This window comes from Centroberyx affinis, unplaced genomic scaffold (assembly GCF_046629955.1).
Source record: "Centroberyx affinis isolate AG114_WGS23_722 - 3 ecotype Tasmania unplaced genomic scaffold, CSIRO-AGI_Caff_v1 ptg004379l_1, whole genome shotgun sequence".
Taxonomy (NCBI): domain Eukaryota; kingdom Metazoa; phylum Chordata; class Actinopteri; order Beryciformes; family Berycidae; genus Centroberyx; species Centroberyx affinis.
Window position 1 is genome coordinate 194856 of NW_027282072.1, and position 12946 is coordinate 207801.

At 42.6% G+C, this 12946-nt stretch overlaps 1 protein-coding gene and 1 pseudogene across 1 annotated transcript; both read left to right on the forward strand.

The window, feature by feature from the left end:
* The first annotated feature begins 1182 nt into the window (after positions 1–1182).
* On the forward strand, positions 1183–6785 carry LOC139664837 (thrombomodulin-like; annotated as a pseudogene).
* A 1525-nt stretch (positions 6786–8310) lies between these two features.
* On the forward strand, positions 8311–10529 carry LOC139664845 (thrombomodulin-like). The gene is given in 2 exon segments (XM_071543819.1): positions 8311–8667; positions 8670–10529. Coding segments are annotated over 2 exon segments (1695 nt in total). The 5' UTR covers positions 8311–8447; the 3' UTR covers positions 10145–10529.
* The last annotated feature ends 2417 nt before the right edge of the window (positions 10530–12946 follow it).

Genomic DNA, 12946 nt, shown 5'->3' on the forward strand with positions numbered 1-12946 from the left:
TGCGGCTCTTTATTAAATTTCATAGGTAGCCTATTTGTGTGATTCTGTAAAAGATATAAAAGTGAGGCGACATATAACATAATAATGTCATAATGTAGTGTACTGTGATTTGTCAAGTATAACTTATGCAGTTGTATTTAATGCAAACCTAATGTGGGTCGGTAAGTGTATACTGCGTGTGTGTGTGTGTGTGTGTGTGTGTGTGTGCATGTGTGTGTTGGGTAGGTGCGTGTGTGCGTGTGTATGTCTCGTTTTCACTTCACTAGTTTCTCAGGAAACTAGCAAGGCTGCTCTGGCAAGGTTAAACAGGAGTGTGGGACAGCATCACAAATAACAAACTGGAAACAAGACTGTATTGGGTGTGTTGCTAGTGCCATAGTGCCATAAAACCTGTCAAACTGACTGCATCACATGGTTTCACTGTGAAAACACACACTAAGACCAGTAACTGATTATTGGAACGAACAGGCAAAGTCCCTTCCCAGGATATCTTTGATTTAAGAGAAATAAACACTCTTCGGGCATGTTTCGCAGGGAAAATATTTACTTGAGATACTGAGCGGTCAGGGTCTGTCTCGCCAAAGCGACCTCTCGTAACGTTAGACGACTTGTCTGTCGCCATATTTGACTGAATCTGTGTTGCCGGCGATGCCAGGCGTCCTAGCAACACTCTGAATCTTAAAATTAAATCACTCGCTAATCAAATAAAAAACACTGAACCGCTTATTTTGTTTCCACTGCATGAACAAAGGATTCCCTTCCCCGTGCGTCTCGGCCACATCCCCTCCACCCCATTCCATCCCACCACACCCATTTTCATGAGGGGAAACGAGTCGTCACTGAAATAGCATTGAATCCCTTTATCCGTCACTGCTGTCGATTGTAGGCGATTCTGAAAAATCGGTAATTATACGGATAAATAACACCATTTCGTCGCTGTCAGTTGAAAACCTCGTATCTCCCAAATTTTAACTTTTCAGGAACTAAGGAAAACTTGACCACCATGTAATTTTGAGTTTTTCCAATGGGTTTTGAAAGGGTTTCATAAGACCAAGAGTGGTAGAATTTTCTTAGCTCATAGAGGAGCATGCAATCCTTCAAAGTGACATGAAAGTCAAGAAAATTGGAGTTATGAGGTTTTCACATGACAACGACAATACATTTTTTCTTCTCGTTTTCAAGATGGCAGAGGAGTTCTGGTCTCTGAATGGAAGCGCGGGTTCAAATCCCGCTTCTGTCCATTTTGATGCTCATTTTTCCTTATGATTCCTGATTTCCTCTTTTTACATCCACTGAGTCACTCTCTCGATCACAGGGAGGGACTCCTTTGGACGCAATCTACTCCACCAAAACTATTTGGAAACAAAGCAGTTTGAGGAATGAGAGAGTATAGAGTGAATAATGTTTTTTTTACGTAATTCAGAGCTTGTCATGTTCTCATACTGTGCCCCTCCTGGCATTCTCCATAGGAAGCGAACCCTGCCCACTTGCTCCCACTTCCTTTTCCGAGTCCAGTCACTTTCTTCCTTGAGGAAAGGTCTCTCCCTAGGCATCTATGTCCCGCCTCTGAACGGTTTATGAATGATGATTGATTTAAAATTAGATTAATCATAAGTCACGCTCAGACAATTGTGTCTCTGTCTGTGGTATTTGTGGTACTGGCAGGAAGTTTGTCCCTCTCCCGGCTCCTTACTTCCTACAAACACCTGAGTCAGTGTCGCTACTGGAAGGAATTCCCTCCCCTGGGCTGGTACTTATTGAGGTATTTCCACACCTAAACACTTTTTTTTTTTTAACTTCCAACAACCAGTGGTTAATTTCTTCATATTCATTAAGGAGGGTGGCAGGTGGTCAAATCTCATTTTCCATCATATTATCCCTAAAATCTATAGCGCAGTGGGATTTATTTACATTATTTGACCCCTCTAAAATAAATGTATTCTCCCAAATATACAAATTTCAACTGTCTCCATGATCTACTTTTGTCCCTCGCCATTCCCACTTTAAACTGAGAAATTATATGGGAGTCAAGATATGTGAAGGTGACATGGATGCTGAACATGGTTCTGCCTTTATCATCAAGACTGACTTGCATTTAATGATGCGAGGATGGAGAGGAAAAGAGGAAGTGAATCTTCTAGAGAAAGGAGTTCTTAAACTTTTGCATATCCAGCAGAATTGACAGTGTTAATTTATAGCTCTGAGAGTGTAAAAATAAACACTATGTCTGTGTTTCTATATATAAGTCCACACTCATCTGAGTTAATTTAACACTTTTAGGAAGTTTTAAAGCCCTATCAGCTGTATGAGTGGACAAACTACTCTCCAATCAACACAAAATAATTGTCACTAAAAATCAACACTTATTAACACTGGATGATTTGCTGTGTATGTAAGAAATGTTGTCCTGTACCACTCATGGTCCTAGGAACCAATCATGGCCCATTTTAGGTCCCAAAAAGATGATATTCATTTTCAATTACACCAAGAAAAAAGGAGAAACAAAGTATTTGCTTAAATTCCTATACAGACTGACAATAAACCTATTATTTATGCTTTTATATAGTTATTTTGTATTGTGAGAAATATAATCAATAAAGTTGGGTAAGGTATGTCTTATGAAGAGCTGACAGGTTTTTTTTTTGCAGAAATGTTATAAATTACATTAAATGTTTTTACAGAAGCCTCATCTAAACAGAGAAAGGAAGTGTCGGTCATGGGAAGGGATTATGGAATTTTGTTCGTCTACCTCATATTAAAAGTGCGTGTGGGTGTGTGTGTGTGTATGTATGTGTGTGTGTGTGTGTGTGTGTGTGTGTGTGTGGTGCGCGCGCTTTGATGGGGGGCAGCCGCTTTGAGATAAGGCTTGTGGACAGCTTGGGGGTTGAGCAATCACGCCAGAGCTTTAACCGCTGGCTCGTACGGAACTTCCTTCCTTGCCTTGTCCAAAAAACACAGTTGGAGGCTTTTATAAATGGGGACTATGTTCAGGTTTCACTCGCTATATCAACCTCGGATCGCCGAACTGAGCAATTCATATTGTCCCGGGTCATTATCAGAAGTAGTATTTCTTACAGCCTGAACATGAGGCACACAACACAAGCACTTGTTATTTCCTGATTTTCCTCTGGAGCCTGGAGGAAGGAGTCCTCTCTGGACGGGCACAATGCGCCGGGAATCAGTGTTTCGCGGTTTTCCAGGAGAGCGAGGACTTTCCAGGCGCTCAGAAAAGCTGCAAAGAGTTCGGCGGACATTTACTGACGGTGCAGACGCCGCAAGCGCAGGAGGTGGTGTTGAATTTACTCAGCGGGCTCAGCGGCAGATACTGGATTGGATTGCAGCTGCCGGATGGCCGGTGTCCCGATAGTGAGTCCCAGCTGTTTGGCTACAGATGGATCACTGGGGATGGTGCCACCGATTTCCACAACTGGGGCGGATTTGACAGCGGCTGCTCCTCCAAGTGCGTCTCCGTGTCGGCGGACGTTAACTCCACATGGTGGCAGGAGTCCTGCCGCGACAAATTAACAGGATTTCTGTGCCAATATTCATTAGAAGACCCCTGCAGACGGTTAGAGGTAAAAGGGGGCGAACAGGTTGAATACACCACGCCTATGGGCTTCGACGGGACCGATTTGGCGACGTTTCCGCAGGGAAGCATCGCTGTAAAGAAACATTTGGACGCCGAATACTTGGAGTCAAAGCATGTCTGTTTCTCCGGTGATTGGATGCAAGCCCCGTGGAGTTGTGAGGTGATGGGTGGCGGCTGTGAGCACGAGTGCGTGACTCTGAATCAACAGTTCTCATGCACGTGTCCGGCCGGGCAAGCTCTCCATGCCAATAAAATCACATGTGCCAAAGACCCGTGCGCGGACTGTGCGCACCAGTGCCAACAAGAGGGCGACATCTACGTCTGCAGGTGCAACCAGGGCTACACGCTGGCATCGGACAGGAAGGGGTGTGTGGATGTGAATGAATGTGACAACGAGGACAGCTGCACAGAGGAGAACCAGGAGTGTATGAATACCGAGGGCGGGTTTGAGTGCATCTGCAGAGAGGGGTCTGTCGAGGAGGACGGAGTGTGTGTGGACAATGAAATCTGCGATAAGTGTGAGCACATGCTGTGTGAGAAATCTGACGGGGTGTTTAAGTGCGAGTGTCGCAGCGGGTTCAGCGTGTCAGACAGTGACCCCACCCAAGTGTGACATACACTGCACCCAACAGGACTGCCCGGCCCAGTGCATCCCGGACACCGACAAACCGGGCTTGTACCGGTGTTACTGCGCAAACGGCTACATACAAGACATAAGAAACGAAACAGCCATTTGCACTGACATAGATGAATGTGAGGATGAGAGGCATTGCGACCACACGTGCATAAATACATATGGTAGTTACAGGTGTTTGTGCGATGAGGGGTTCGAGCTGCTCGGAAATCACCGGTGTGTATCCAGCGAAGATGGATCAGGCTCGACGCCGCCTTACCACGTCAGCACGCCAGCTGCCGTGCACCCAACAGCGGTGCCTTCGTACGTGAAGGCCGGCAGCCTCCTCGGCATAGCGGTGTTTGTGGCGGTGTGCGCGGCGCTGCTGTATTTTCTGGTCCGAAACGCGCTGAAACGTTGCGGCAAAATGGACCTGGCCTCCCTCAAGGGGCCAGATGTCGATATTTTCCATCTGCAGCAAGTGACGACAGAAAAGTACAAGAGGTTCTCCTTTGACAAACAGTGGAAAAACGACTCGCAAAGACTTTAATCAAAGCACTGATGCTCCTTTTTCGGCCTTGTTCTCATGTTGTTGTATAGGCCTGCGTACAATACACTGTTTTCATCCATCACCAATGTCAAGTTTATCTATTAGACTGTGTCAGAATTATCCATAGACAGTAAGGGGGGACTATATATATACACTAATATGTGAGTTTAGTCCTGTTTCGTTCACTTTTGTACTTTCTGGCATAAGCCTCCTACACACAGAGGTGTAGTGGAGGGAAGACCCACAACTCAGTTTACCCTCCTTTTTTTAAGAGTAGAATTTATAGGGTTTACTGTCTTTTTAGGCTGGCATAAATCTTGATCACATACATTTATAGTAGGCTATACATCATACTAAGTGATGTGTGTTTTTGTATACACCATTAAGAGATGTATGTTTTTTAAAGGAAAAAGCTGAAAATAATGCTTTACTGAATGTATAATTGATTTTTGTATGGAACTGGTGATCGTTTATGCTATAATACTTACACCTATATACACCTAAATACACCTTTTTATTTACCGGGTAGGAAACATTGTGTTAGCCTCTCAATCAGACCTACAGTGCCCTCATTATTAAACAGTAGTAAAATATAACTAATGATAGGCTAAATTATAAGATGTTGCTGTTACACAGAAAATGACTAATGGTAATGGTACTAAAAAGTTGGATTCTGGACACTGTTTTCCAGCAATGGCTTAACTTTCTCAAAGTGTAAAATCCAGCAGTCTAACCAGTACATTTTCAGCCAGTGCCAGGTGAATGATGGGCTGCTTGGTAATGAAAAAAATTGGTCACGTTTTGTTACAAGTAGTTGCTGTCTGATTATACCGTAATGAAAACGGAGCTGTATTTTAATCCTGTAGTGTATAAAAGGGGTCAAATTATCTGCATTGGTATTGGCTTGACAATATCTTCATATTAGAACTAGTCAGTAATTTTATATTCCACATATTCCTTGTAAAACTTGTTTGTAAATGACTTGTCTTTACGGTTTTTACCTTTTGATAAAACCAGTTTTTGCTTCACTACCACAAGTTTCCACAAAAGGGATCAAAATGATCCTTAGTTTTTAATGTAAAACACAAAGAATTTGCTGTTGTCTGGTGTGTGTTAGATGGGGACATTGACTCAAAGCGACTGATGTTTGCTCATCAGATGTGATTGTATTTCTTGGACTTTGCATTTTCTGGGAAGAGTTAGTGAAATAAGTGTTTGATTTTGTCACTGACCACTGTATAGAATGTATTGATTCCTATAGATATGCTTCTGATGCTGACTAACTCCATGACTTTGTGTGTTCAGGCTTTTTTGAAACCACTGCGACAGTCCTGGGACCCATTCTATACAAGTAGAATTGAAGAGTTTTGTTCCAAAATGAGGTATAATAGTGACACTCTTCTCTTTAACATAATTGATAACACAACATAAAAACAAATTGCAGTACTTCCTAAAAGATAGTAGGTAACTTAAGTCCTTGACAAATTGCCCACACTCTGACAGACTGAATCCTCTATGGTTTAGAGAACTTAAGATATTGATATATAAAATTTTGGAGTAAATCTGTAAATCAGAGTATTCAACCGTGACTCCGCAGGACTTGATTGATGAAAAACACAAAAAGTAGTAACCTTGGGCCAATCAATTATAAACACATGGTATGGTATGGTATGTTATTTTTATTCCCTCATTTCATGCATTGAAACTGTAAAATGTACCCCACACTGTAAATATAAATGGGGTCTTTTACACCACTTTTATGGAAATGGAGTTTAATTAGTTTAAATGTATCAGAGCATTAAAAATGTAACAGAATTTCTTGTGATCATATTCAGTGACAATCCTGTGGTGCTATACTGACTGCACCTTGCTGCCTACATTTATATGAGTTTGACTGAGCTGAATGCTGCTGATCATGCTGTATAACAGATTTGTCTTGAAGTCACAATCCACTAACTTTGAGAGAACGCCACCACAAGATGAATGTAAAACTGCTGCTATAATGAATGTATTTGCACCTTATTTAGATCTGCCTAGTCCTCATGACTCGGCAGCAGGTTTCACCAGGACACGGCAGCAGGACCTGCTGCCGTGTCTGCCTTTTTGTTATGGAATATAAATATGTCACTTTTGAATGATAAATTAAAAAGGATAAAAGTTTATTTCATGTCCTCCATTTGTGTGGCGAATGCTTTTGGGTTATGCCAACACCAGAGCCAGATTACAATGGACCAGGTATAATAATTCTTTACCTTTTGCTGCAGTGTCTTGCGATGTAGCAGCTATTTTCCTTTGTGTCCCTTCAAGACAATGTATGTAAACTCTTGTTTGATTACTTATTTTTGAAATGAAAGGTTTAATTGAAGCAAATCCCTTTTGTCAGCTGCCTATAGCTCCCATTTCCTCTGCCCAAAAACCTCTGAGGAAAGACCTAGAAAGGGCTCCTACATTTACATTTTCATTTTAGGCATTTAGCTGATGCTCTTATCCAGAACCACTTACAATGAGTGTAACAATAGAATAAGCCTCACTTCCCAGATCATCAATAGTGCAAGCTATGGTAAGGGCTGTGCCACTATTATATTATAAGATAGAAACTGACGAGAAGAAATAAGAATGGATGAGATGGATTGAGGTGAAGCCTCTCTGATGGACTGGCATCCAGTCCAGGGGGGTGAAGTTGTACACTTAAGCTGTTTCATCTGTTTCATATCAAAGAAATAGAAGAGAAGCTCCTGGCATAATGGCTCATCTTTGCTTAGGCCACTTTCTACTTACCTCTTACTACTTGATAAAGTTTATTCTGTAGTCATTCCATGTGTGTAGTGGTGATATGTGGTAGTGTCTCTCTCTCTCTCTCTCTCTCTCTCTCTCTCTCACTCACACACACACACACACACACAGACCCTCACGCACACACACACACACACACACAGGGAGGAGCTATCGCTAATAGGGGAGTGGGGTAGATGCACTGTAAAAAAAAAAAAATACATATCCATCAAGTCATCATAGTAATCTTGTACTATGTTTTAAATAATATTTTTCTCAAAACAAGTGAAGAAATCAGCAATGGGGTGAGATGAAGTCACATGCCTCCAATGTAGCCTAAATCACCGTGTTTCAAGATTTTTCTTCAATCAAATGTCACTTCCTTGATTCTAGTGAAGTGATCTGCCTTATTCTTCCTTGTTTTAAGATGTTGACACTCATTTCTTGCAAATTCTTGAAACAAGTTAAATTGCAATGGGAACAAGTTTAACTTTCTCAACCAACTGTAAGAATGTCCCACTTGTGTTAAGGAAACAAGATTTTAAGACTGGATATGAGACAAAATGACTTGTTAAGATGGACATTTTTTTGCAGTGGAGTGCTGTTACGCAAGGAGGGGCTTTGGCAAATAGGGGAGTGGGCTAGATGCGCCTGTGCGTGCGTGAAAGCGTGCGTAAAAAAGCGTGCGTAATTGGGGATGTGGAGCGCAGTGCGCAGTCACGGTGGGCAGAGAAAGTTTTTTGAAGGACAGTGAGCGGCGCAGCAGGGTGATAAAAAGCAACTTCCTTCCTCGGTCAGAGCACTAACATGGAGTTGGGGGGTTATAAATGCGAGCTATCGGCTGGGTAAACACTCTCAAACAAACAAGGCCATAGGCTACTGTGACGCGCACAAAGTTAAACGGACACAACCGAGTTTCAAACATGAAGGATGTTACGGGACTGTTTACCATTGCACTAACGTTCCTGATTGGAGGCGTCAGCGGGATAGATCCGAATAACGGATACTGCATTGGGAACCAATGTTTTGCGGTGTTCCAAGATCCCGGCGATTTCACAACCGCCCAGGACCAATGTAGAGAAAAGGGTGGACACTTAATGACAGTTCGGTCGTCTGTATCACACGATACTCTTTTGATCTTGTTGGGGAGCCTTTTGGGCGATACTGGATCGGTTTGCATCTACCGATCGGCTGTCCAGACGCTACTGCTGAATTGCGGGGCTTCCAGTGGGTGACTAAAGACGGCGAGTCCGACTTCTACAACTGGGCACCGACTTTCGACAGCAGCTGCTCCTCTCCCCAGTGTGTCTCGGTTTCCAAAGATGACGACTTCAAATGGATACAGGAGCCATGCAGCAAACAGGCGGCCGGGTTTCTCTGCGAGTTCAGCTTCCAAAACCCGTGCACGCGTCTAGAGGTTGCAGAGGGCGAGACTGTCACCTACAGGACCCCTTACGGTTTTGAGGGCGAGGATGTGTTGTCTTTGCCGCCGGGGAGCATCGCTGTCCGCAGGCCAACGGAGACTAAATATATCTGCTTCTCTGACCAATGGCTGCCGGCGCCCTGGAGCTGCGAGATAGAGGAAGGTGGGTGCGAGTACAAATGTGCTGATGATCACCAGAATGCCCCCTCCTGCGTCTGCCCGCCGGGGCGAGAGGTAAACCCTGGAAACAATGTCACCTGTGAAGCGGACCTTGACGACCCGTGTCTGTTACTGCGCTGCCAGCAAATCTGTCACCAGGAAGGCGACTTATACTCGTGCATGTGCGAACAGGGGTTTGAACTGGCGGAGGACGGTAGGTCGTGCAGGGACTTCAACGACTGCCGCGACGAGAGGCAGTGCCCGGGGGACAACTTCCAGTGCGTCAACACCGTCGGCGGATTTCAGTGCGTCTGCAAGGACGGATACCGGCTGACAGGCGGCCAGTGCGTCGACGTAGACGAGTGTGTGTCCGCTCCGTGTGAGCACATGTGCAGCAACACCCCCGGCAGCTACCAGTGCTCGTGTTTTGAGGGACATATCGTGATACCGGAGACACCGGATAAGTGTAAACTCCACTGTGGTCGCGACGAATGTCCTGCAGAGTGCGACCCCAATGATCGATACCAGTGCGATTGTCCTGGTGGGTATATATCGGACGAGAGGCAAGACGGGATGTTTTGCTTGGACATAGACGAGTGCAATATGTTTTACTGTGACCAGGGTTGTAAAAACACATACGGGAGTTATGTGTGTTCCTGCTCTGCGGGCTACACATTAGTTGAGCAGTACAGGTGCGTAAAGACTGAAGTGACCACGGATAAGGACACGGAGGGATGGGAGGGCTCCGGAGTGGCCACAACTCCATATGTCTTCATTACACCAAGTGTGAAATATCCCGAACCGACCAGGCGACCCGCCAAGGTGACAGCAGGGGGTCTTCTGGGGATCATAGTGTGTATCGTCGTTGTTATCTTGGTGTTGGTTTTTCTGGTTCATCACATCCTCAAAAGAAGAGGTAAACTGGAGAGTGCCGGTGCGCTCAAAGCTCCGGGGGACGAGGCTCACGATTTAGAGCATGTAACGACCGAAAATCATGACAAAACAGCCGCAGAGAGACATTTGAAGCAAGACACATGAATGTAAATCTCAACAGATGTGATTTCCCTAACGAAAAGGAGCTATAGCAATCCCATAATACATTTTTGGAAGGATACCGTACAGATATTACAGCAAAACGAATAGGAAGTTCACAGGAATATTACAGTGATTCCATAGGAGATAAGATAAGGTCACTGCAAACTCACTATTGATAGGCTATACTTATAAGTCTTTATAGGAATATTATAGGAATATTATAGTGATTTTTCGTCAGGGAAGAAGCCGACATGAACCCACAGCTTTGGAAATGAAAACTGATCACATCCGCCATTCAACTCACACCAAACAGCAGACATGTACATAAACAGTGACGAAGAACTATTGTTTGTAAAAGTTTGTACCTGAACACTATTAAATTATGAAACTGAGACTGAGAGAGATGTCTGTTTTTGTTTGTTTTTTTTCTTTCATGGCACCCTGTCCCCATCACCCTTTTCTGACAGGAGGATTGCGCCACCATGTGGAGGAAAACTGACTGGCAGTTTAACCAGATGGCAGAGCATGACACCAGCCTTGTTGAAAGTAAATGTTTTGCTTCCCCTTCTGCTAACCTCACCTTTTAGGAAGAAAATGGGGGAAACAATATTTTACCCCCCCACTGCCCCCCCAGTGACATTAAATCTCCCACTGATTGTTACTATGCACTCTTCAAATTAATGTAATTTCCACCATATTCACACACGTGTGTCACTTTTCAACTGTGATGTGTTGAAAAGTAACTTAACACCCAATAAACTCACAATGTAGCCGTAAAGATTGAGATAATATTATGGAGCATAATAATTATAAATCAAAGATGAAATGGGCCTACCTGAACTCCCTCACTTTTCACCTCAACCAAGTATGAAAAAGAAAACATAGGCCAGACGGATGCTATACACATGTCACAACAAAGCTATTTATAATATCCTATTGGAAATATGAAATTGTGTGTTTGGCTACATCTTATTGGAAATATTACACTGATACCATCGGAGATAAATCAGCCAAAAATACCATAAAATACGATAAGTATTTTAACTTTAAAGTGACTATTACACACTCCGTAACTCCCTATAGGAATATTATTGAAATATTATTGTTATCTTTCGTAGGTACTTAGGCCTACTAGACTTTTCATTAAGCTCGCCAATGATCCACTCTATAGTCAAGTCAAGTTTATATGCCCCTTTATTTATTACTTATTATTTATTACCATACTATGTCATATACCATACTACATCATATTCATATACATGTAATTTATGATACTATATCATACAAGTCATATACCATACTACATCATATACAGGTAATATATCATACGACATCATATAGCCTACATATTATATACATCATGCATGTCATATAATCTAAGTATCTAACTACTGGAGAGTAAAAATGAGGAATGAGTCTGTTTTTGAAAGAGGAAGAACCTGTTTGGCCAATTTGGGAAATTGCGAAATATTCAGTTAGATTAGCTCTGTCAGGACAGAGGCAGAGAGGCGTCTATAGGTCGCAGTCTTGCAGATTTAGACCTGAACAGTGGCTGCAAAAAGACAGCTGGGGGGGATATTAGTGAAGTTACTGGAAACACTGAGAATATTTCGGGCCTGGTGTATGTTTTAGGGAGGAGTGGTTTTACAGACTCATCCTGCACGAGAGAAACAGTGCGGCCCGCTTGGCGCTCCCACTTTGCATAACTCCAACACAGGTAAGATGTTTCATTTCTCACGGTAATGATTTGGTTTTGGAGGTAAAGAGGCACATCTGTGGCGGACTAAGCTTCTTTCTAATCGGTTTCCAAAACACTTTCTCGGAAGATCAGAAATTCCAGGAGCAAATCTCTGATCTGACCGCAAGGTGTGCATGACAGATCACAATCGCTGTTAGAAATGTCAGATTACAGTTTAGTTTAGTTCTGTTGCATCCCCACGTATTTAGGCTATATTCAGTACGGCCTATTATTATTACGATTAAAATACCAAGCGTACTGAGCCTTTACGAATAAGTAATCTGTAATCATTTTTTAGAAGAATACGATACAGAGATCACCGGAAAACTGTTAATCCAGCTCCCTATAGGAATATTATAGGAATACCATAGTGATAGATCAGAGAACCGCCAATAACCTACGATAAAGTAACGATAAACTCACTATTGAGAAGCACAGACACAATATAAACGAAGGAGTATTATAGGAAACACACAGGACGCAGCACCGCCCCCTATAACCCCCTGCACCAGTCTTATAAATGTTTTGGGGGTTTTTGGGTTGTTTTTTTTTACAGTGATAGCCTACTGTAAATAAAAGAAAAACAAACTGTAAAATAGCAGATCATATAATGTCAGTTTTTACAATGATTTCACGTGTTTTCTAAAACTTATAAAACTGCATTAAAATTACAGTTTTTACCTTAAAATAAAATACATTCTCTTTAAAGTGGTGATTGTACCAAGGTAGTAGTAGTAGTAGTATACGTCTTTATTGTCCCCAATGCACAGCAAGCAGTGTTAAAGGTAAAATCAACCGTCTGATACTCTCCTAATATATATCATCAATCTGTGATGTTCAATGCATCCCAGGAGTTATTTTGGGATGACGTGTTGTATTATATTGTTTTCTACCTTGAAAACTCTGACCCAGAGTGACCCATGTCCCTTCCCACATTCCATTTGATGTCCATTTATTTTAAACATGAAAAATGGTTTGTGATTTATTGGATAACATGGTGACGTAAATGAGTTTCACATTGTTTGTAGACTTATATAAATAAATTCAATGCGTCATACATTTCGCAG